The sequence below is a fragment of the Gymnogyps californianus genome, chromosome 6 (genome assembly GCF_018139145.2).
Source record: "Gymnogyps californianus isolate 813 chromosome 6, ASM1813914v2, whole genome shotgun sequence".
Lineage (NCBI taxonomy): Eukaryota > Metazoa > Chordata > Aves > Accipitriformes > Cathartidae > Gymnogyps > Gymnogyps californianus.
The window spans coordinates 38496612-38522861 of NC_059476.1; the positions used below are offsets into that span (position 1 = coordinate 38496612).

At 43.2% G+C, this 26250-nt stretch overlaps 1 protein-coding gene across 2 annotated transcripts in view; it reads right to left on the minus strand.

The window, feature by feature from the left end:
- MICU1 (mitochondrial calcium uptake 1) overlaps window positions 1-26250 on the minus strand; it is a 109903-nt gene that overhangs the window by 83497 nt on the left and 156 nt on the right. For both annotated transcript variants that reach the window (XM_050898915.1, XM_050898914.1), the window contains exons 2-5: window positions 26077-26191; window positions 25336-25426; window positions 12708-12869; window positions 64-247 (exon numbers count right to left, since the gene is read on the minus strand). In XM_050898915.1, the coding sequence (XP_050754872.1) occupies window positions 64-247; window positions 12708-12868 (345 nt within the window). In that variant the 5' untranslated portion in view covers window position 12869; window positions 25336-25426; window positions 26077-26191. The remainder of the gene's footprint in view (window positions 1-63; window positions 248-12707; window positions 12870-25335; window positions 25427-26076; window positions 26192-26250) is intronic.

Genomic DNA, 26250 nt, shown 5'->3' on the forward strand with positions numbered 1-26250 from the left:
AGTTTTCTCCCTTTTTCCACTGCAGTGCAACGGCTGCAGGTGTAACAAGCCCAAGTTAGGTACCTTACGGTCCCTGAACCCGGAACGCTTCTTCTTCTTCCCTTCCAGCTGAGCCTCCTCGTCACCCGATGCAACGGCCTTTCTACCCTCACTGCTGCTGCTCTCCTCCTCCTCCTCGTGCTTCACGTTCTCGCTCGGCTCTGTCCTCGGATCGTGTTTTACGGAGGACGAGTCTTCTGCATACGCCCTGTACAAGGGAAAAGAAAACATCCGTTTAGGAAACAGAGAGGGGTGCTAAGGCTACAAAGATGGCCCTGCAAGGCTCTCCCTGAGTGAAACACTTGTTACAGTTCAGCATGGAGGATTGCAAAGCAAAGGCAAAGAAGTGATCGGTCTCCTTGGAATATTGTGTGCTTTTCCCTGCTGTAATCAAATTTCCACCCCCCCCACCCCAAAACCCAAACTAACAATCACAGTAAGTTTTCCCAGTCCAAGAACCCCAGAGCAAATCACTCAGTGAATTATCATACCCTCTCCCAAAAACTACACCTTCAAGAGAGATTGGGGAGGGCGTACCATACCTCCTCTAGCACTAAATTCCACCCTTGCTCCCCCAAAAAAGATTTACATAAAAGTGATAGAAATGTGTTTTACCATCAGCACTGCAGGATTCAGAAAGAATAGCCTCTTTATTTCAGCTCAACTGATTTATTTTCTGTCTCCAGCAGGTGACAGGCTGTTTTATTTCCTTCTTCCACCAATGACCCTTGCAAACTCCAGTGCTACACGATTTGTGACAACAAAAACTGGAGTTGTTTATCCTCAAGCTGGAAATACAACTCTGGCAGAGCAGAGGACCCCTTTTCCCTTGCTGTTCAAATACAAAAATCTTCAGTGACCCTGTTTGTAGATCAAGACTCAATACTCAAAAATCACTCAGTCTAAGCCGTGAGCAACTCGCAGAATTGCAACTGCCAATAGGGTGGTTAAATAAAAAGCAGGATAAATCCATAAGCCAAACAATGCTATGGCTTTCGTACACTTTACTTGTAAAGCAGTTTGTAACCAGAGCTCAGACCATATTAACATCAGTGAAATTACAATCTCTAAGGATACGTGAACACGTCACAAGCAACAAGCAAACAGTTTGACAAAATTATTTCTCTTTCCAAAGGACTCAAACAGCTCAGGCAGACATCCTAGCCTGCCTGTAACTTAGGCGAAGCAGCCTCTACTCTGCATTCCTGGTGATTTATTTTGGATTAATCATAGGGTACGGGGCTCACACACAGTTAGGTGCCACTCATTAGCCAGCAGCCTTCAGATGAAGGCTGGTACTTTGGTACTCTTATAACTATGAACGTGGTCATTTACAGCTGCATGAGTTTATTCAAAAAAGGCTGCCTTGGGAGAAAAACAAAACCAAGCCAAGATTTTTGAAGTTTCCCAAGCTGTAAGCAAAAGGCTACGCATATTTCATCCTACCAGTTTCCTGGAAAACACAGATGTGGTATGTAAAATTAACAGAGAAGAGTCTGCGCCTGTCTCCCCAGCAAGGCACAGCTTTGCAGCAATCTCAGCGCATCATCTTCCAAAAAGAAGAAACGAGGGTAGGTGCTCCTTCAATTAATTTAAATGCTACCAAAATAAAAGACAACTCACTCCTTACCAGCATCCAATAATTCACTAACAGTGACGGTACAGGACAGATGGGGAAGGGCTGAAGAACTCAAATCCTTCCACAGTACTGGTAGGAAGCAAAAACTTCATTATTCTAGAATAAACTCCCAAAGAGCATACTTAAGAACAGAGTGAATCATGACGAAAGCAAATTAACTTTTGTTTATATTGTGACAACTATTTAAGCAAAGTACCAAAAGCACTTGAACAACCACCAAGATCCCAGCGGATCTTGGCATATCGCTTTGAAATGCAATAACCCACTGCACTACAGGGTTAAAGCAGTTCAGAGGTTTCTAGTCCACACTGGGACAGAATACAGCTCCATCACAAGGGTTTGATTTAATAAAATACACAAGTGCTTGGTGAAGAGCAGTACTAATCATGCCTTTTCATGCAAAATGGAGTCTAACATACCAGCCTTTCCTTTCTGAAAAGGTCCTGAGCCTTTATTTGCTAATATATTTTCTTAAGTCTTATAGCAAAGTACCATCTTTAAGACCTCCACTGAACCAAACTTTCAGAGACAGGATCCAAACCTGAGTCCTCGACAAGCATCTTAAGACAGGGAAATTATTTCCCCACAAGAGCCAGGCAGCTGATCTGTCTCAGAGCATGAAGTCCACACTGGCACCTCTCCTGAAGCCTTTCCTGAAAGTTTAATCAGCACTGGCACATCCTTGCGGAGTTGTGGTTTTGGCTGACACAAGTTTGCTAGAATAAGCTGTTGCCAGCTGAGGCTACACCAGCAGCACTGGCAAGGAAAGCCCTTGTGTAGGCAGGACATTAGCCTTAAGTAGCTCTGAGAGAATCTCTTCGGAAAAGGTCCTGGGGACAGAAAAGCAACAGACAATTGATTGCTTATCTACACAACCAAGCTATCCCATATGAAACACGCCAGAGAAGAGCTGTATCAGTAAAGATTTGCTCCTGTAATGCTTGACTGACAGCTAGCAAACCAGGGAAGGGATAGATGAAATTCAAAAATCAAACATTTTCAGCAAATCCTACGCATTCCGTCAATCCATCACACTGTCAAGCCAGCTGGCTGCAGCGATACAGACGTAGGCTGTTTGAATACAGTCGGCTTTTTTCCCCCTTCTAGTTTATCCAGGTAATTAACTCTGCTCTAGTTAGATCACCGTCCCAGCATACAAGCAAAATGAGCTACGAGAATAAAAGCAGAGTTTGTGTCTACTTCTCAAGCAAGGTTTTAAATAGTACCTGCTATTCCTCACCTCCAGGCTACAGTCCAAACTACTCACTGAATTAACCATTGAAGGATCTGCTCTCTACATACACCTACTACTCTGTATCTTACACCCTGCACAACCATCCTCTGTTGAAATCCTTGGCTTCCAACAACTGCAACTTCCATACTGTGCTTGCATAAAGGAGTCTTTCAATGCAGATGTCACAGTATGGCTGGAAAAACCCCATAGTTCCAGAAATATCCATCCTGCCGGACTGCCATCAGCAAGTGAAGACTCTCCACCTCCTTTTTGATGAGACTGACTTTCCAATGGCATGCCTGTTGCTACAGCTTCTGCACAAAAGGGAAACAAAAATACAAAGACTCCCTTCACTGTGTGCCAAGACTAGCTGCCAGCCTCTCTCCACAGAGCATGCCTGCCCCAGATGCTAGCTGCCATGCTTCAACCCTCCCGGTCTCTTCAGGTTCCCCCCCCCTCCAGTGAATTGAATTTGAGGCAAAGACCGTATTTCCCACCTACTTAGTAATCTCTTCGTTTAATCCTTGGAGAAAGCCAACAATCAAGCGTAAGATTAGGTTTATCATCCCCAAAGAAAACCCCCTAGCTACCACAGAGGACTACTCAATGCTAAATTCTCACTTAGCAAATCGTTCTTTGAGAAAGCCAAACGCATGCAACCATAGGATATACATCCATGAAGGATCCTGGGACTCACACCAGGCATGGGCACGATACTCCACAGTTGCAGGTCTTCCAATTAGAGAAATCCCAATCCCCCACTTCAAAGTATTTTTCTTCTTTGAGTGACAGAAGCAGAACAGTGTGCTAAAATAACAAAGCTTTGTGCCAGAGATAACAGTGCTCAGTTATTCTAATCCTGAAGGCAGTAGAAAAGTACTTAGCTATTTAGTCTCAGAAGGAAACGTAGGCGATCTAACAAGAAGTTGGGCGCTCAGGAGTCAGCAAAGACATTGCCACCGAACAAGCAGCAGGAGAGAGGAATCCTGCCTGACAGATGTGTTCTTCAGTTGACTAGAGTTGCCACTCTCCCTGTATGTAAACATCTAGAGACATCCAAGTGAGGTTTAAAAGCCACTTAAAACTTCAGGCTTTCATACTGAAATGCAAAAGCAAGCTTGGACACAACATTCATAAAAATAGGCAAGCTGCAGGGATCAGGAGTACTTTCAGTGAGGAGCTCTGTCTCATCCTCAGCTCAACCATATTCAGCAACTAAATTAGTCAGCTGAAATTTTAATAAGAAATTAACCAGAAATGAAGATCCACAGCCCAATTTTTCAGGATGTCACTCCATTCACAGGACTTCTTACTACTTTTCTTCCCTTCTCATCTCTCACGGTACTTGACACTGACATAAATTAGCACTATGAATTTGTGGCAAGAACTGCAATGAACACACCAAAATGAAGACAGATTCCAGAGATGAACATGAACAATTAGATTGAGGAGACAGCCCTGGATACCAGCCATAGCCTAAAATAGGCCCAGGAACATAAGGGGACAGCAGCGTAGCCTGTGAGATGTGCATGTCCTTCCTTCTACCCCAGCCAGCAGCAGGAACATCCCCACAGGAAGCGTCATCAGCTACTGACAGTGCACTCCAGGGAACAGCTGGATCAACCAGAGAAGATCCGACAAGGAGCAGCAGGAACGGTTAAGGGTCCAGAACACACTGTGGGAAAAACTAAGTCAGACTGCTATAAGAAAGATGGAAAAGAGGAGAGTGAGAGAACTGTAATATATATAAAACAGCTGCTGCAGGACTGTTCTCTCGGTCCAGCGAGGACGGGACAAGATGCAGGATGTGCTCAAGGACATCATAAGGGAAGAGACTTACACACCAGGGAAAGGAGAAGCTTGTGCATACATACGTATACATACACACGTATACATACACAGAAAGCATTTAATGTTAAGAACAGGGGAACACTGGAATCAGCTGCCAGGAAGGATTTATTCCATCACTGCTCTCTCCATCACCAGCAAATTGCTAAAAATAGGTGAGACAGCTGCCTGTCAGGACTAGCTTGGAGGCACCCAGCCCTGCCTTGGCAGCAGACTAGCTGATTTCTCACGCTCCCTCCCACTCTCCTCTGCTGCAGCCCAGTTTAGGCACCGGCACCAGCACATGGGCACAGACAGACGGGCCAGAGCGTGAAGACCTCTGCTTCAAGCCCCTTGAAGGGGACTGTTCTGAAGAAGATGAACCTGAATGGTTTTAAGTCAGTCTCACCAGCTAACTTGGATCATGTGGGATAACATGCCACTCCTTAGAGATGAATCCCTGATAGCCTGCAGAGGAAAGCAATTGCTTCACGAAGGCCGTCAACCCTAATGACACATGCTGGAGGCATCCTACTGACATTACCCTAATATCCTCGTAAACTATAAATCTGTTAATTTCTTAATCCAGGAGACACTGCTTACATTTCCAAACAGAGCTCACCCTGAGTGGGGTACGGGACCGTAGCCCTGAGCTGCAGCCCTGACAGATGCACATAGCTGCAACCCGGTTACATCTGCCATGTACAGAGAGAATCGAGCACAGAGCCATAAGCCTGTGCTCCTCGTCTCCCAAATGCACTGCTCACTTGAACTTCTCTTGATCCGAACACACTTTGAAGGCTGACAGGCTCAATAGCTTTTTCCCCCGCAAGAAAATGCTGGTTGCTTTCAGTCACAGCTGCCACTCCCCTTGTGTTTGCTCCTGGGCACACAGGCAGTCCAGCAAGGCAAGGTAACTGAACAAAACTGTAAGGCTGGCAGAGATGGTGAGAAGCAAGAGGTAGGATGATGACACGAACCCAGAAAGATCACAGCTGGCATCCTGTTCTCTATCCCTGGTCCCACCCCAAAAGACAGCAAGCTCCCTGCTGTCACTCACCGGCATTTCTTTTCAAGAAAAAAAAAAATCTTAGGTTGGAAGAATAAGAGAGGCAAAGCAAAGTCTCCAATGCCACAAGCTTTTTAAGGTGCCCTCAAACACAGAACAGCTTTTCTTTCCCCTTTTTAATTACTATTTTTTATAATACTTGAGGGTTTGTATGAGCCTGGCTTTATCAGTTTGAAATTATGAGCCAGATCAAGAGATAGAAGTAAGTCTGACTTAGAACTACCAACTGTTGAAGATTGTTTTATTGGGTATTCAAAGCATAAGCTTTGAAGTATAAACCCAAGGGTGAGAAGGATGCCATAACTGCTAGAAAATACAGTGAAAAAACTCTCAACTTTAGTTCAGAAGAAAGCAAGCCCTGTAGAAATAAGGAGACAGAAAAGATAAGAGAAAGTTAAATGTGCTCCATATAAATTGAAAAGGTATGCAGGCTACAAGATCCCTTTGTGGGGGAAACGAGATCCCTTCAGATTTCTTAATTCCTAAGAAACCTGGTCTTTAGCTAAAAGCAGACAGCAGGGGAAGATCACGGGAGGTCAGTCAGAGACAGGGCTAACACATCACAGCTTTCAGGCCATACTGCTAGTCACAACTGGAAGACCAGAGAAGGTCACTCCTGGCACAACTTTTCACCCTCCAGGCTGGGATGCATTCACACAGCCGCCTCCTGCTGAGAATTGGGCCTTATGCTCTTGGGACAAAAGTCCCAATGAATTCAGCTGCAAGTTGAGGAGGGAACAATTCCCTGCTATGTCTATATTAATACCAATTAAAAACTGTTCTGCTCTAACATAAACTCTAGGGTATTTAATAGCATTATTCTCTTCCCAGCCAGTACCTCATACAATCCCTCAGCCATTTTGGCAGACTGAAAACAGATGGGCTGCGTCATGTTAAACGAAGCCTCCTCAACCTCACAAGCCTTTTGTTCTCTTCAGCTGGCCCCATGAGCAGCCATAACACATGATCCCATATGTGGTCCAGACACCAAAAAAAAAAGCATAGAGCTTCCACCAGCAAATCTCAGCAACAGCCAACTGCTGGAGACAGCTGAAGCTGTAGAAGTTTGCCAAAGTAAAAAGTGATAAAAAGCCCCAAGGTTAGGCTAACTTCTGTTTTAAAGCCTTAATTAATGAACATTATGCCCATCCCTAGTTTTCTCTCTTGCTTCCTTCCCGCAGATCCAACCTTTAGCACAGCCCAGAAGGCAGCCGGGCCATTGGGTGGTGGTGGACACTAAACATCGTAAGAAAGTGACAGCCGTGACAAGACTAGACCCTAAAAGGGTGACACTCAATGACTGCATTGGCACTCTACTTGCAAATCAGGAACTAATCAATACTAAGTGATATTTACGATTTCTGCGCTTCCTCTATTGAGCCAGGAAATTATTCCCCCTACTCCACTCCCAAATGATGTGACTTCTTGCAGAGATGTTGCTTTCCAGATAGCTACTGGAGGACGACCAACACGCTCTTGGGGATGAGGGCAAGGTGAGCAGCTATTTTTAGTTATTTGGTGCAAAGGGGAGGCAGCAGGCATGAACTTGGCCACCAGAAGGCACCCATATTTAAAAAAAAAAAAAAAGATTAAAAAGTGCCATTTCCAGTGACATTAAAGACCCAGGGTTCAAACAACAAACTCCTGTTAAGAGACAGAGAATTCAAAGTGTAGTCCCCATAAAGTCGCAGCAAACCAAGACAATTCGGGAAGCAGTTTCTTGCATTTCCACCTGGCTTCTCTGCACAAATCCCAGCTCTGACTTGCTATGCAACATTCAAGTAAGATATTATGAACATGCACTGATCAAACTCCAGGGCTCTGCAGGCTTAGGGCAATACCTGTGCTTTAAGCTCTGAGGTCACTCCCCCCCCCGAGCAGTTCAGATGGTTTCCTAATTGACTCCAGTTTTGACTTTGGCTCATTCCCCAGCATCAGATTCTTTCCTTCCCCTGATGCTCAGGGGTAAAAATAATATGAAGCCAAAAGCCACCTGAAAGGACACAGTGCTCTTTCAAGACACCACTCATAGATCAATGTGTCTTCAAGCCTTAGGAGAAAACCCTCAGCACAGCAATCCCAAGGATAGTCTCTTGAGTCTGTCACCTCTCACAAAGAATTAAAAAAATGGAGCAGAGCTCTCAAAAGAAAAGTAACCTCACATGACTAATACCTACATTTTTTTGTCTTTTCTCTCCTACACCAGGTTAAGTAGTACTTGACACATCTATAGCTATAAAATAGGTTTCTCCCCTCTTGACTATGATTTATGTGGTTTCCTTTGTTTTACTAGAACAAAGATTTTTAAAGTCTCAGTTTCAGCTGGCATAAGATATTTCCAGCAATTCTGCCATTAAAAATTTATTATAAGCAAGACACTGATGCAAAAAAGCAATGCATTCTTAAACAGGGTTAGCTAAGGGCTGATCTAGGCTTCAAAATTAATTCCAGAAGCACCAATGGAGAAAAGCCAAACACAAAAAGCAGTGAAGGTCAGCAGAGCAAGGAAGACAAAGGGTCTTTCCTACAGAGGATCTTCCAGTAAAGCAATTGGGCACTTGATACAGGACAGCCAAAGGAGAAAAGGGAGGAGGAAGAGAGGAAGAAATGGTAAAGATGGAATGAAATCTGCCGAAGTGGCAGCCAGCACCTAAGCAGCTCAGCTTGCTAGTGAGGAGTGGAGCTTGAAAAAGAAGAGCTTGTAACAGAATGAGAATATACTGCCAGGCCTGGGAGACGGGTATCTCAAGCTTAATTGCTTCAACTTACGCACAGGATGGGGCAAAAGGCAGAAGAGCACAGAATAAGACCAAGGGCATGCAGCAAAATAAGACTGGGTACCACGTTAGCTGGTACGCTGGTAGCAAAGGATCTTGTTGTTAAGCAGCTTCCAGAGCAACAGAGATGTCTTGCCCTTATTCCTACTGCTAATGTATTTGCATAAGGATAAGAAATTAAGCGTAACTAAATCCAGTCAATCAGGAAGAGCACTGGTGAGACTCTGCTTACAGAGGTCCCTCTGTGCTCCCCAAAGGTACATTCGCTCCCTTATTTCATTCAATACTAGGTTGAGTGACAAGCTTCAGCACTGAAATGCCAATTTAAGTGCTTTCAGATGCCCACTGCCCACAGATTCAGCCAAGAAGGTTTGTGACATAAAGAACATATCTGTGGCCATTTAATAACACTCCAAATGGGTATTTGGAACTACAAATACAGATAACATGAGTATCAGTAACAGAATATTTTTTATAAACATTAAGCTTGCTGCAAACTGTGAGGTTCAATACTGCTCATATATTAATGCCTCATTTAGATTAGCCAATGACTACGCCAAGATTTATTTCAATTAATTAATTCAGTTCATTATACCAATGCCCAGATACTTAATTGCTTCTGTTGCCAGCTGGAAATCCTCAGAGTTTAAGTTATTGCTTAGAAAGGGTAAACTTCATTAGTCTTCTATGCTCAGCTATTTGCACTGCTGAAATATTCTTCACCACAGCAGAACAGAGCAGTATTAGCTACTCCTGTCGTATAATTATTTAGATGAGATATACTCCATCAAAAACAGGCAGCAGGAGCTCCCAGAGGACAGGAAAGGCAACAAGACCAATACTTGCCTGCAACGGACAGCTATGCAGAAGGCTACACACAGATGCAGATCAAATGTGAAGATCCCACCAACCCACTTCCCATCTTAGGAACACACAAAATAAGTCTTTCCTATCTTGCGTCATACAACCACTGGGGTTTTTTATATATATATCTTTTCAATCCTTGACTTCCCCTCTACCTTTGTGTGGGCTTCCTTACCCCAGCACTGGCTTCTGATGCTGCTCAAAGCATATCCTACAGAATCAATCTGAAATACACTGGTTTCAGGCTGCACATGACAGTCAGAAACCACCTGAGAAGCCCTGTCTTTCTTCATGCTAAGTAGTGGAAAGGGTGAGGTCACATACAGGCATCACCATATTAATCTCTTTTAGCAAGGCTCACCATCATCAGAAGTATGAGAAATCTGCTTCGAAATAGAAAGTTTGGGGGTTTTTTAAGTACTGATGAGAGATGCAGTGCTGCTCCCCAAATGGCAGTAGAGAAGAGTTGGGGCATTTACACAAGGCTTTATGCAGATGACAAAAGGAAACACAAGTCAGATATTCTTTTCCTTTTATTACTTCTCTTCCTCTGATACTGCATCATCTTCTACTTACCTAGCCCAAGAAGCACAAGATTTTCAACTGCTTCTTGATTAAACCTATTACATCTTTAAAGCCTTAACTGTCAAGAAAAATAAGAAAACAAAAAGAGAGAGACATCCCCCATCTTAAAAGAAAACTTCACTGACAGCCTGCAGGAGAGCATCCCTTACTGCATTCCCTACTCAAAGGGTAATGAAGTGTCTCAGCTTCATTAACAGACCATCCAAGGTTAAGCAGAATATTAGCAGGCACACATTCCTCGTTAGAGTCATCTGCTAGCAAAGGGACAGTAATTCTTTGCGATGCTAAGAGAGGCACGCTTAGGACCTGCTGGACCCCTCAGAGACTAACTGTGCAGCACAGGAGAGTTTCATATCACAATAAAAGCACAGTTGCTTCACTAACCGAAGGTAAACAAACATCATAGGTCATCCCTACGACAGACTAACTGCACCAACAGAACTGGTTATGCAAAGGACCTCCCTAACCTGCTTCTCATTTAAATACCATGCAACAACATTTAATAAATCAAAATCGCTTACTACTAAGTGTAAATACTCAGATGCATGCAGACATTTCTCTCTGTAGTCTATAAGTTACATTTCAGTGACACTTGGCTTATTCGATCCCTGTGCCCTAGCTACATGTATTACATATTTACCTTTTTTAACTAATTCATTATACTTACTGCTGCTTACTGTAATAACTCAGGATGTAACTACCTGAGTAGCGCCATTACATGTTTTGTATTCACCTACGCTTATTCTTAAGCTCTACTAATCACCCAATTTACACATTGTGAAAGACAAAGGAAATATGCGGTTCCTCATCCCTCATTTATTATAAACACAATGTTAAAACGTGTATTTGAAAGTTTGTTTAAAACTTCTACAGGTGGCAGTATGAAGTATTTTCTACACCAAACATATCAGTTTTGTTCCTCCTCTTATTCAACAGCTGTATGCCAAGTAATTAATTAAATGAATATCATAAGCCTGGATGTACTTCTGTTTTACAGTTACTGACATTGTGGATTTATTTCATGGCTCGTATAGGAAAGGAATACTTCAAAGTCTGTACAATTCTATTTAGTGCTTTACAAGTTTATAAAAGACAAAGAAGACAGAGCAAGGAAAGAAAAAACCAAAACAGCAAGTCAGCCTCTCCAGATTGATGAGGACTGGGGAGATCACAGACCACGCTACTCCAAAGTGGCTGCCCCTCTCCTTTATCTGATTTCTATCAGTGCTCTCGGCTGAGCAAGGTCAAGCCTGGCCACAGTGCCCAGGGGCCTCCAAGGAACAGCCCAGTACTCCAGGAGCCAAAAGTCACTCCCTGAAATCACCCCTGACCTAGCACTCCACATACTATTAGCAGCTCTTTGCTGCAGGAGGCACCTTCCTCCTGATAAAAGGCAAAGCTAACAACTGACAGTCTGGCTGCTTTTAAAAGCAGGGGTTAACCTGCTGCAAGAGGGAGATATTAACTCGGTGTCTTTGGGACAGCTTTACATAGGACATGATGTCCTACCTACTTCACGATCATGCTGAGGATGTTTTAAGTGGAAAAAACCCTGCTTGCTTTCCTGCCTGAAAAGGGGTGTTATCCTGGCCATCCCTGCAGCGGCATTCAGGTCCTGGGGATAAAGAGGCACTGCATAAGCGCAGATTATTCGCAGAACGCAGCACAAGACGACACTGTGCTGGATCACGGTGTTCTTCCTTTGCCTGAGCAACTCCTTTTAGCAGATATCAAGGTTTGACAGCTCTAGCAACAGCCAGAACAATTACCATCATCTTCCTACCGTTGCATTAAAACTAGAGCCTTCTAGCCACAAGACAGGTGAGCAGACAGCCAGCAATAAATCACCTAAATATTGGAATGAAAATAAGACGAGTTTTCAGCAAAGACTTTATTTTCAGACTCTAATTGCAGCCACGATCTCAAGTGACAGTGCTGGTGCCACGGTGCTCCCAGGTTTTGAGGGAAGAGAAGGGAGTCCTTGATTTATCTCAAACATGGCACAGGCCCAGGGTTCAGTGAGGGTCACCTCAGGCAAGCACAAATATCCCCTTTCTCCCCACAGTTATGGAAACAAGCTTTGAGCCTCATGGCCCACAAGTAGGTGTGCTCAGACTCTGGCCCTTAAAAACCACATAAGTCCTGCATGCAGCTACCTTACCACCAAAAGATGGACCGTCCCCTTCTGCTCCCCTGCTATGTTTTACATATGAAGCAGTCAGCAGAACACAAAGAAAACCAGAGTAGCATCCCCTGGCCAAGCGTGCTGTCCCTAGCAGCCCTCCCAGAAGCTGAAAGCACGATGTTTTCACCCAACTTGGTCGAGTCAACTGATCTCTCTTTGCACAACACCACAGACCCACGTAGCATCACCACACAGGGGGAAGCCAGGCAGCAAACCCCACCATGGGCAAACAGCCTGTGTAAGGATGGCTACAGAGGAAAACTCTTCAGCCCTGAGCTTTTTCACATCTCTGACTACTCACAGCAGCAAAAGAAGCTCCACAGGGAGTCACCAACAGCCATTCCTTCCATGCAGCAGAAGCAGGACAAGTAATAACGCTTTACAAAGTCTCCTGCAGATCTTAAACCCATCTGTAGGTACTTACCACAGGACTAAAGCAGCATGAGGTCTCAGGCAAAAAAAATAAAAAACCAAATAATATATATTACCTCTGCCAAAGGAATCTGGCACTTGCTGTCGCTGCAGTTGTCCCTATGAAAGCCGCCACCACGAGCCTACGCCTGGTCCTGGGGTGATGTGCCGTCCCATGGTAACGCCATGAAACAGCAGACAGCCCTGCTGCAACGGGAAGAAATCGAAGGCGAAACATCCTGTTGAATAAGAACAACACATTAGTAAAGCAACAAACTGTTTCCAGTTGTGGATTCTCATGCTGACCGTCAACCAGAGATTTGCTCGCATTTTTTCCTAAAATAGGAAAAGTTACAGGAAAAAGCTGTCACAGATGTTTATTAGCTGTTCTGAAATAGATGTGTAACCTGTCTAATAAATAGAAAATGATGATTATTACATATTGGCATACACCTCGCTGACACATCTTGCTGTCACATCCCAACTACTTACTCAGCTGCTCTTACAGCGTTTTCAAATTCCTCTTCAGCCTTTCCCCAGCACACTTCATTAAGAGGAAATATTTGTACCCTCCTGCTCAATTGCCAAGGCATGGAAGATGCAGGTAGATCTTACAAGCAACTACAGCAAATAAGAGCCATTTGGCCAGAGGGAAAGACACAGCTGGATTTTAAAAGGCAAATAAACCAAATAACAAGCAAACCTACCAAACAAAACCCAATCCAGTCATTTCAAGTTCCCCTAAGAAAACCCTACTGTTCTTAAATCACTTTTTTAGCTAGCCTGGAGCAAAACATTTATATTCAACTTTAAGTATAAGGCAAGTTTCAAAGTGTCAAAACTCAGAAAATACAATCCATACCCCGTTACACACACAATGGCACAGAGACAAATGGGAAACCAGAGCTACAAATCTACACATTATTACAACGGAGAAATCTGAACCGCAAAAATGTCACCTCATCACACACACCAGCTACAGGAGATAAAGCAATTTTTGCTAGCTCACAAGATTGAAGGTGAAGGGTAAATGTTGCCTTTGAAAAGAAAAGGTGCTGCATCTGTTAGTGAAATAAAGGTTTTATTTCTAACTGATGCTAATTCAATTTTCCAGTCATGGGGGCAGCCTTAAAAAAAAGAAATTGGGAGCAGAATGGTAAAAGAATTCCCAAAGCCAGCAAAAACATTGGAAGTGGAGAGCAGGGGAGCAGTGGCCCAATTTTTTCCTTTTGTTCCCCATTCTTGCTGTTCTATTCAAATATTCCCAGCCAAAGAATAACCACAGAATACAAAAATAAAGTCATATCTATTGGTTTCTATTTGCTTTGGCAACACAAGATGCCACCGCCCCATTCTCCTAAACCATTAGCTTCCAACAATGAGAATCTTGGGACCGTTTTGCGCAAACGCATCTTACGTGTGTGGTGGGTTATCCCATTTCAGTTATAAAGAGTTGAATATATTACTGCCCTTCGCCGCCGATTAAAGCGGCACGCAGCTCAGGATTTCATAATGTGAACCAGCGATGTGAACTTAGGGAGGGGAAGAGAGGAAGAGGGAGGGAAGATGCACATAAAATATTCAGCAGATAATTTTGAGTGCCAGGGCTCATCTTTTAAGGCAAGAAGTGGTGGAGATGCATCTGAAGACTTCACAGCACAATCAAGAAATACGTGGTGAGGGGAAGGAAAGCATAGATAATGAAGAATCATTAGCAAATCTCTTATCAGTGATTTTTTGTATCAGATCTAAGACTTTTGCACGGTCCCGGAACAAGGGAGATGGGATGGAGCACCAGCAGGCGATGGCAATACTGCTCCTGCTGGGTAGGGCAAAGCCACAGGGTGTCTATCCCTCGCCACCCTAGTTTATGGGCAAACACCACGAACTCCGCTGCTCGCAGCTAGTGCATCTGAATAGCATCCATTTTATATTCATCTGTGCACGTATCAAAAACCAAGTTTGCAGTCGGCACTATCATTTTGTTTATTCCTTTAAAAATAAATAGGCTTAAAATTAAAGTTTTAATGGAATACAGCCAGCCAACAGCGCTTATTCTCCAATCTTCTCCAGCTCTGAACAATAGAAGATTTTGTTATGAAAAACAGCTCTTATTTCAAATTTAAAATTATTTCCATCCTACACAAACCTGATGTTCCCATTTCATCTCCAGGGATGAATTTCTGTTACATACGCAGAGAAAAGTCTGCAAGTGTTATTTTCACCAAGAAGCTACTGTTGCCCTTACTTGGGTTCCTCGTCCTAATTACAGCTTTATATGCATAAGATGTAATGGATAAGGGAAGTGTTGCCAGTATCATTTAGTCAGTCAAAATGAAAATCAAGCCCCACAGTGCTTACTTTTGAGCTTGAAGAGATTTTTACAACATTTCAGATTGTTGGCTTTAGTACTGCATAAATGTTTGCTCTGTCTGAGCCCTAAGAAACACGAAATTATCCGCTTTGTCCACGTAATCTCCATCCTTGATGGTGCTGGGACATTCACCCAAACAGTGCTCACTTGGTAGCAATTGCCTGAGAGAGCTGAAAGCAGGCAGTTCCCATAACAACCCTAAAATAAAGAGTATCCTTATCTCAAGGGGAAAAAAAAAAAAGGCACTTTGGAAGCTGACTTTTCCATGCTTTCCATCTGCAATTTTACAATCTCTTACAATTTTTTTTTTTTAATCAAAAGCGCCATGATATTTGGTATGTTTTGTTAAAAGCTCCAGGTATTTAATTCAAGATCACTCGAGAAAGCTGGTGCTCACTTTTTAAAAGATTAAAAATAAGCATCTTGCCCTAACTGCAGCAATGAAAAGCTTAACACCATGATCTGCAGTAGGATAAGGAATAAAACTGAGATAAAGCATAAAACTCCCAAGAACTGATGTAATTACAGCTTACAATAAGGAACAACCTCAATTCTTGCATGATTTAATGCAATAAATGATTTTTTTTTTTACAGGATACAACAAAGTAGCTCAGAGAAAAAAAAAACTGAACTCCAAAATACTGAAAATAAGGATCAAACATAAAAGTTACCATGATGTTCTAGCATTACTGCTACAAGGAATCTGTAGATCATATTTTGTTACTAAGAGATAAGCCAGTCTTATCTTAAGTTCTTGCTCAGAACAGCTCTACAGTTACTTTCAGAGGCTGAATTAATATCCTTGGACAAAAGAAATAGTTGGGGCTTTTTTCCAGAAAAGTATGACATATCTGCTTTTATTTATGCCACAAGACATGGGTATTATTTTTTTAAGCAGAAGAGTCATCTGACAGACTTGAAGACTTAAAAACAAAAAAGTTTTGTTGACTGCCTGCTCCACCATTAAATATGCGCTGCTCCATCAAAACCCAATCCTCAGAGCCCGAACATTCAAAAAACCTAGAAAACCCAACAAAAAATCCACCTCACCCCAAACCCCTACCAAAAGAGCTCTGACAGCCTGTCCTGGTACCTGGCGCTCTCTGTCCACTTCGGCACCATGTTTCTGGGCCCCAGCTCCGTGGTTTAAGCTGTGTTCCTGCCCCAGCTGCTGCAGCAGCATTCACGGCCATCAGGTAAGCGCTCAGGGCCCCGCTCTATGGGTACATGCAGCTGGCAAGATGGAACAGCATAAAGCCTCACGTATTTGTAATTTAGCATTAAACGTGTTAGAGTCTTTGACATCCAGGAAACCCACAAAACCATTAGGAAAGCACCGCTTCCGATCTGAGACATGATGGGCATCATTCAAACTGAGGACATCCAGATGGCTTTAAAAGAAGAAATGCAAAATTATTGCAACAGCTATATACATTCTGGCTTGATGTAGATATTTTATTTTACCCAAACAACGATCCTCTGTCTGCTAACCTGTTTTGCAAGGAAGTTTAGAAAGGCTCTCCACTTCTTCCCCCTGCCATGTCCAGAGCATCAGCAGTCCAGCCCTGGATTTTTTCGGTGCATATAAGAATTGGCAGATCCCAGCTCTTCTGCATCCTTTTTCAGATACCAAACAAAAAGAACAAAAAGACTTGCTCCCATTTTTCCAGCACCCTAACAAGCTGATGGTTTCAAGACTGAAAGCACTAACTGGCCCAGCCCGGGCGAAAGGGACTTCTTCGCACTTGGGTACCTCACAGCACTGAACTTTTTGTAGTCCTTTTTGGCAATCCAGAACAGCCTCAGTTTTTAAGATGAAACACACTTAAAGCAGCTTTTTGATGTCGAAGCTGGCCCTGGTGGCACAAGCATGTGAGAGGGAGAACAGTAACTGAAGCAGCTGATGGGCGTTTAATTTTTAATCAGAGAAGGGTTCACAGGCACTTTTTATTTGAACATTTTTACTAGGACATGGTAAGCTTGCGCATTAGTGCGGAATGTCAACTGTAAATTTAAATGAAAGATATTGTTATGTAGCAAGATCTTCTCAAAAAAGATTTGCATTTACAAGGCATTGCTTAGGCATAAACAATTCTGCAGGGACTCGCTGAGATGGAGTCACTAAGAACTGAAAGAGCTATCTGGAGCCATATGTTTATTAAAAAGCAAAGTTTGACGTTGCCAGAGCGCACCAAGGCATCCTGACCTAGCAGCCGCTGGAGGAAAATTCCTCACCTGTTTCCATCTCAGCCCCTGACTGTCAGTTATACCTCACCCCTGCTCACTGAAGCCAGCGACATTGGCTCCAGAAGGCATGGGGTGCCCTAAAGCAGAGAGCCAGCAGCAGAAGAGCGCGGGTCTCGGCTTCCAGCTCTCCTGCTTCCGTCTTCTCAAGCGGATTATTGGGAAGAGGGGAAGGACAAATTGCAATGGGGAAAAAAGTACGACAAATAAATCCAATGGGAAGGAAAAGTCAAGACACAACGGAAATGGCAAAGCAATTGGGAGAGAAGTTTCACCATCAATGCTAATAAAGAGATACTTAAAATAATCTGAGATACATAAACCGGGGGGGGGGGGGGGGGGGGGGGGGGGAACTCTTAGCATCAAACCTGCCTCCACCAAAATTAAGTTATTAGTTTTGACTTCTCCTCCCCCCAGTTCTCCATACTTCCCATTTACAAACTGGTACCAGTGAGAGAGATTTCTACAAGGGTAAGTCATAGAAAGGGTGCCCGGAGCTAGATTCCAGCTACCGAGGCATCTGGATCCACTCCTTCCCCCATCCCCAAGAGAGACCAAACCACTCCTGCTCTTTTCCCCTCCTGTAACTCCAAATTTTCACCTTACCCAGTGCAATTTTCAGATAAAGGTTTACTCACATTACTGAAGTTATTAGCTTACTAAGATGCATAAATCAGTTTTGAGAATGAAAATGAAATCCAGCAGCAAAAGTAATTTCTTCTCAGGTACGAGTTTGGGGCAATATTTGACCACGTTAATTTTGCTCAAGAGGGGAACCACATTTGTTTCCGAGCACGATTCAAATTAATGGAGAGTCTACAAAGCATCAATCGATAACACAGTCAGGACTTCAGCAGAAACCTAAGCCATAGCCTGGCAATTTCTTTTTAACTGTCATTACAGTAAGGGTTCACCTCTTCCTAAAATCCTCAGCCCTGAAAAAGCCCACTTCCCAACTCTGCAGCTCTGTAACTACACCCAACCATCACTCGTCCTCCCCTTGGGGACGATCAGTGCCATCCCTCAAATAGCCAGGATTTAGCATTAACCTTCTTTCTGCTCTGAAAGCAGCTGCTATTAAAGCCATACTATTGCATTTCATAACACGTTTAAAAATTCAGTCTAATATTGCACTACCAACGTGTTTTGGTGTCCTGCAATCACCTCACCATTAACATGGTTTATTTACTATAACGATTTACCAGGATGATATCCATTAAGACTCCATTATTTATGCCATCCTCATCCCACGAGTTGCTTTATTCTGCCAAATTGATCATTTAGCATCATAAGACACAAAGTGAAAATAAGCCAGCAAAACCATGGCTAGTTGGAATCCAACCTGTTAAACCACCACTTTTACACACAGCTGTTCTCCTCAATTTAATGCATACATACTTACTATTAGCTATATTTAAATTAAGGAAAATGTAGGTTTCTCTGTTACTACCAGTTGCTCTAATCCCTCCACTATTTTTAAGCTCCACATACCCACACCTGGGCTCTCACTGCTTGCAAACAAATAGTCTGCTAGGAAGCGAACCGCAGATCATCCTGAGAGAGCAAGTACTGTACAGAAGAAATAACCATCTCTCCTTGGGCTGTACACGTCACCCATGCCGATTTCTACCAACTCTGCTGCCACAGGAGCTTCGCCTTCGACTCGAGCAAACTGGCTAGAGAAGAGTCACAAACCCCAAACACTGCCGCACAGAGCCTAGACTAAAACCAACAAGACTGAAAATAATTTTACTGATCTTCAGTGCTAAGTAGAGAAGACGAGGCATTGTGAAGACACACACAAGACTTTTGATTTAGCTTTAATAAAGCATTATTAGTAATTGCAACTGGATTATTTATAAGGGTGTAGGTCAGTAGCTAGCTTGGTCCTGGTCTTCCCTTGAAAGGGAGACAGGAGTGTTTACTCACTGGGGAAAGATCTTTGCCCATGTGCCTTCAAACGTTTAGAGTCAACTTAGGATAAAGACTTTGGTGCCAACTAAAATGGCAGAAGAAACATCACTTGGCAGGCTCAACAACAACCCCAAATCTAACCTGCTAGCTGAGTTGCTAGAGGACTTGTGAGTGGATGCAGCCACCACAAACTGCAGCTTTTGAGAAACAAATTGTCATGGTTTAACCCCAGCCAGCGACTAAGCACCATGCAGCCGCTCGCTCGCTGCCCCCACCCAGTGGGATGGGGGAGAGAATTGGGGGGAAAAAACAAAAAAAAGAAAACCTCATGGGCTGAGATAAAGACAGTTTAATAGGACAGAAAGGAAGGAAAAATAATTATACTAATAAAATGACAATAATAATACTAAAAGAATTAGAATATACAAAACAAGTGATGCACAATGCAATTGCTCACCACTCACCGACGGATGCCCACTTAGTTCCCAAGTAGCGATCAACCCCTCCTGGCCAACTCCCCCCAGTTTATATACTGGGCATGATGTCATATGGTATGGAATATCCCTTTGGCCAGTTTGGGTCAGCTGTCCTGGCTGTGTCCCCCCCCAGCTTCTTGTGCCCCTCCAGCCTTCTTGCTGGCTGGGCACGAGAAGCTGAAAAATCCTTGACTTAGTATAAACACTACTTAAACACTACTTAGTAACAACTAAAAACGTCAGTGTGTTATCAACATTATTTTCCTACTAAATCCAAAACACAGCACTATAGCAGCTACTAGGAAGAAAATTAACTCTATCCCAGCCGAAACCAGGACACAAACAAAAGAAAAAATGAGTGTACCTGAACAAAATAAACTGGTTACATCTGTTGCAGCAGCACTGAAAATAGCACCTTCAGTAAGGATAAAATATTTGCTTGCTACTTCTATCAGTCTCCAGCAACGCCCATTAGGCTTTTAAGGGGCAACTATAATCTTCCACAGAAATGAACGCTAAATGCTGCTTTTTCCTGGTTAAAGTTTTCCTTTCCCCTCCTCCCCACAAAATGCAGCCTATTCCTTGGGCTTTTCTACCTAGAAATCATTACAGTAAACCCCAGCACTGACAGACTCCCTCGTAGCATCTCCATACAAGCCAGAGGTAACTAGCAGAGCTGTAAACACAAAAACCAACCAAAAAAACCCCTTATCTCACCTCTTATTAAGGATAATGACCCTGTTTTGTGAGCTACTTCCAACTTAATCAGTCCAATGTGAAATTTTCTTTTTCCAATCACTATTCCCAAATAAACAGGCTGTCTCTGCAAACCAGCCACACAAGCAGGCGCACCAGAGCGGAGGCATTTTTGCAGAAGGGGAAAAAAAAAAATGACACCGATTTGAGGAGCAAAGGTTTGTCAGAGAACTGTTGGCAGAGGGGTAGAAAATGTAACACCTCTGCCTTTTTCTGTAGAAAGTTACGTCCAGCAGAAATACAGCTGCTTAATGACTGGACTGATTTAACTTGCCTTGCACAATCTGTGCCGATGGGATGTGATTTTCCTGAGAATTCCTAACTTTCGCACCAAATGGAAAGACCCTCCTTGAAGCTCCTGCCCTTTCTCCAGCCAACGGCCACCTACGTGCATGTACCTTACAAAAACAAAAAAAATCCCAGAGCAGTTAAAGTAGATTTAAGAAGTGTTTATGGCTTACTTGGCTCCAAGAAAACTGGTGTTAATTCTTAATGAATAAACTTGTGTTTCACAATAAAACAATGCTGGTAGAGAAAAACGTAAGTAGTCTGAGGAGAAAGCAAAAGCCTCACTAGGCTGTGAAGGTGACAATTCAACAGGCTTGAGTTATCTGCAGATACACATCCAGCTCCAGAAAAAGACAAATTTTCTTTTTGGAGGTAGACAGGCAGCGGATCATCTCAGAATTTGACATGAAGTCTGTACCTCTTTTTCTCTCTGACAAGGAGGAAAAAGACTTGTGAACCTACTGAGAACTTGAATTTGAATATCACCGTATGGTAATTCCCCCTTTCCAATTCTGTCTTTTAAACAGAAATATCACCTACCCCAGCCACGGCCACTTGCTTCTTTAGAAAATGCCTCTCCTGCCCAACGAGCCATACTTTGATGGCACATACCGAGAGAAATTTTAAATTAAAATCTTACTGAAACAAACAAAAAAGTTACAGCATCTGCATTTCATCTACCAGATGGCGATTTCTTGGGAATTCAAGAGAAGAGCACTGGTTCCCCCAAAAAAGGAAAAGGAAGTCTGAACCGCTGCAGTTGCTTTTCCAGCAACACATTATTGGATTAGCTTGAACTTCAAAGAGAAAAAAGAATATGGATAAGCCTGGCTAGCGCCTTGTGCTTTTAGAACACGACCTGAGGAGCTCACATTCAGCATGAAAAAGCTGGCAGCAAATACTTGGCTCCACACAAGGTGGCCAGGCAGATAGCACGCATGTGCTCACGTGCTGATCTGGAGCAAACACCCCACCAAGCAGAGGACCAGATGAGTCACGGTGCCTGACCACTACCACCCACCACCTCCCTCCCTGCAGCCATGAAACCAAAAAGCAGAATATCCATCAGCGGATGGAGGAGTTTTACTTTGCAGTCCACCAGAACTTCAGCCAACAGAAAAAAAGGGGATTATATTAATGGAAATAGCAACCCATAGTTACAGACTGTAAGAAGAGGTGTACAGAAACATCTCCGCGTATCAGTGCTGTTAGGGTTTAAATTAACAGAGGCAGGCAAACCCAATATACAGCAAGCACATACACGGTGCATACACACACAGATCTAATACGGTGACAATCCTCCTGTATTCTTTAACACCAACTGGCATAAGGCAGACATCAATTCTTGCAGATCTTCCTTCTGTTTGTACCATAGCTAAGATTTTAGTGAAAAAAAAATACAACTACTCTTCTGGCTCTTGAAGCTAAAATGCCAGAGATGGAAAGTTTGCATCAAACTAATGAAAACACAGATGTTAAAGTGCTGGTACATAACACAACTAGTCTATACAGATACTGGGTCTGATTGCAATGTTGCCATAGACCGGCTTTGTCTGCATCACAGACTAGCACACTGCAAACTATGAAGCCACACGGATTCACGGGTCTCACGTTTCAAGCACAGGTCAGCTGCAGCGTTGCTCATCTCAAACCATGATCTTCTTTCTTGCTGTCTACATGAGGATCTTGGGTTTCATTTCAAAGAGCTATAAACTCTAACAGTAACAGAAAAACTCAAGAATTTGAGCTTGAAAGATCCTGGAGACTTAAAAGAAACTGCGCATTCCCACCTTGTGCCAGCCCCAACACAAAACTCCCAGTTACAAGGATCAGCGCTTTGGTCTGCTCTACCTTCTCGTACCCCACATCCACAGTAGTGCCACCCCAGACAAGAGGATCTCTTCACGCGGTGGTACTGCCGGCTCCAAGCGATGGCAGGACCGCAATTAAAAGCTGCTCTTTACAGAGGTTAAATCCAGAATGCATGAAAGGAAACTCCATGGCAGGTTTCTTTGGGGAAAAAAAATAGTCACTGCACTCACAGACACGGTAGCAGACAAAGATAACCCAGAATTTACTAGCCAAGGACTTTTTGGATAATGCTACAGAAGCCGCAGTAAAACTGCACAATCTGAACAGTCAAGCTGTCTATTTTTTCTGTTTTACAGTATCTTAAATCTTTCTCCAAGGGGCAAGCCTGCGAAAGACTTTTGGTATGTCCTTAGGCACACAAAGTGCATTTCGACTCAGATTTTAATAAGAGTCCTTGCACTTCTTACTAAAAGTGTCAAACACGTCACCCTAAAGATATATAGCCATCCTCATTAAGAGGTAGCCATGCCATCTGCAACACACCTTTCTTAAAGCCATTCTGTTTCAAAAAAAAAAAAGTAATAATATTCTTCTCAAAGGCATACAACACTGGCTACAATACTCAAAGACCCCAGGTAACTGTTTCCTACTGAATTATCCCAAACAGCATCATCCCACCCAAAGTCACATCTACACCAAGGTACTTTTTCATTAACACCCCTGCAATGTCCCAGCAGGAACACACAACATCTGGAAAATTAACAAATAATTTTTTTTATTGTTGTACACAAGCATCCTCAGCCCTACGGCACTGAACTGTGTTAAAATACTGTGCACCAGTAAGGCCACTGGAAACTTGGGAAGAATAAAACAAGTATTTCCATATCCCAGCTCAGTTCATTTCAAGAAGTGTTACTGCAGCAAGTGGAAAGGCATGCAACAATATGTTTTTATGATAAACCTGACATGATCGCTACAGAACTTATTTTGCTCAAGAAATGCAAAAATGGTTGTTTTCACATTCTAGATCTAAACATAGCTGATGGCTCCCTCAAATATCACCTGAAAAATGTAATGCTTATGGGATACTGCTTCAAAGCCCTTCTGAGACTTCAAATGATTTGCAAGTCTTGCAGTTTGTCCTGTTGAACTGCCGGAGGACAACGGTACAATCTCTCCTCTGAAAACACTACCGCAAGCTTACCCGGGAACCTGACTTCTCAGCCCAAGGGGCACAACAGGAACCTATACAGAAAAGTTACACAAAGACTAATAAGGCACAGGGAACTCCAGAGAGCCCCCAGTAGGCAGACATTGATGATGTAAGCAAGGCACACCATTCTTTTTCCTCCAGAGCATGAAATTTCAGCTTCTTTAGTTCAGGAAGCATAAAGAATATCACAAAAGTTTCTGCAGAAAATGGGTCATTTGGAGAACAAGCTGTTTCCACACGTAAACAAACAGGGGTTACATGAGCTTAAGATACACTGTGAATACACACATTATACTCTTTCTAACATACCACTGAACACCATAAAATTTAAGAGGATAGTTATAAGCCACAGAACCCTCCATGCCCTCTTCTGGCAGCAGCTAGAAGAAGCTAGCTAAAGAAGCTGTTGCCTGAAACTGGTGGCCACCACGACCCCCTCCAGTGTCCCTGAGAAGCGGGCAGTGATGACACTAGAACACATTTCCCTCACACCCTTGGGCTGGCCAAGAAATGCTTTGCTGCTCCAGACGGACAAGCACACACAGTTTAAGCATCTTTAGTTAGTTTTGGTTGTTTGGGTTTTTTTTTTAAGATACCTCCCTATGTTCAAATACATTTTTACTGAGTGCACAGAAATAGTGAGTTGCATTGGGGTTTTTTGGTTGGTTTTTTTTTTATATTTTATGAAAGTGGCACAACTGAAATTGGGTTGACAGGAAGCTCAGGCAGCAGACTTCTTCCACAGCTTGCTCCCATGCCTGCTTCGCTCCTCCTTCCAAATCACACAGCACTGCCTGAGCCTTCCAACAGAAAAGTTAGCACAACTTTTCACATTGCAAAAAGGCAACCTATTTTCCTACAGCTTTAGGAAAAATCCTGGGTGAACGCTTCAGAGCAAGAATAATTCCAAACAGGGCAGATCTAAGGGTAAATATCAGCCAGATGATTAGTTCAGCAGGGTTAAAAGTACCTGAGAGCAGGGCCACAGCATGCTGTGAGTTGCACACCTGTCATGGTTTAAGCCCAGCCAGCAACTAAGCACCACCCAGCTGCTCCCTCACTCCTCCCCACTCCCAGCAGGATGGGGAGGAGAATCAGAAAAAAAAAGTAAAACTTGTGGGTTGAGATAAGAACAGTTTAATAACTAAAATAAAATAATAACAATAATAATAAAATAATAATAATAGTAATGAAAAGGGAGATAACAAAAAGAGAGAGAGAAATAAAACCCAAGAAAAGACAAGTGATGCACAATGCAATTGCTCACCACCTGCTGACCAATGCCTGAGCAGCAATCCACCCCTCCTGGCCAACTCTCCCCTGTTTATATACACTGGGCATGACATTCCATGGTATGGAATACCCCTTTGGCTAGTTGGCGTCAGCTGCCCCGGCCATGCTCCCTCCCAGCTTCTTGCACACCTGCTTGCTGGCAGAGCATGGGAAACTGAAAAATCCTGAACTTAGGATAAGTGCTACTTAGCGACAACTAAAACATCAGCATGTTATCAACATCATTCTCACACTAAATCCCAAACACAGCACTGTACCAGCTACTAAGAAGAAAATTAACTCTATCCCAGCCGAAACCAGGACAGCACCCCAGCAGGCAGCAATACCATCCTTACCTGTAGTGCAAGTGTATTTGCTCCCAGCTTGCAGGTCAATCGGTCACGAAGAACGCAGGGAATTATTTCTCAGCAATTGCAGGGCTATGCTCTAAAACCAAGAAAGAAACATAACAAAGATTGTAACTCTTTGCTGCCAGCAATGTGCTGCAGACATTTTCCCTCCTGGCACTCATACTCTGCATATTAGTGCTCACACATATTGACCTCAGTACGTGCATCTCAGACTGCCCGCCAAATAAAGCCAGGAGGGGAAGAATGGTCATGCAGCTGACTAAAAGAAAAAGCCAGCCAGGCCTTTACTTTAACTGAAGTCTGAGCTGGCACTCGGGTTTCTAAAGGAGAAAGCCTCAAAAAATCCTGCCTTGTTTGACCTCCCCACCCCTAGTCAGCAGACTGCACTAAACACATTCAGATTTATTGTCTTTCCCAAGCAGCTCATTAGACTAAACACAAATACTGTATACATAAATCATGTCAAGATAAAGATCAGGCCTTTCTATGCTCTCAGCAGTTTATTAACCCAAATTCATCCTAAAGGTTTTTCCAAAGACAAACTGCACATCAAATACAGTTTGGCCATTCAGTGAAGTTAAAGCTGTTTAATAAACCGTTATTAAAAGAAATTGCTTTGACATTAGCTATAACATACAGCAATAATTCTCACAGCCTTGGCAACACCGTGAGCAATCCCCTACAGCAACAACAACAATAAACCAAACCCAGGGGGCAGAGACTCACCTCCTCACGCTGCGCGACAGCTCCCCAAAACACTCCTTGCAGGCCCCCCTTGGCCCAGGCACGCCGAGGGGGATCCTTCCTTCTCCTGCGGCGTTCCCAGCAGGAAAAGCTGAACCTGTAATGGAGGCACAGACCTTAAGGCTTATTTCATAGGGAACAAATTAGAGTACTACC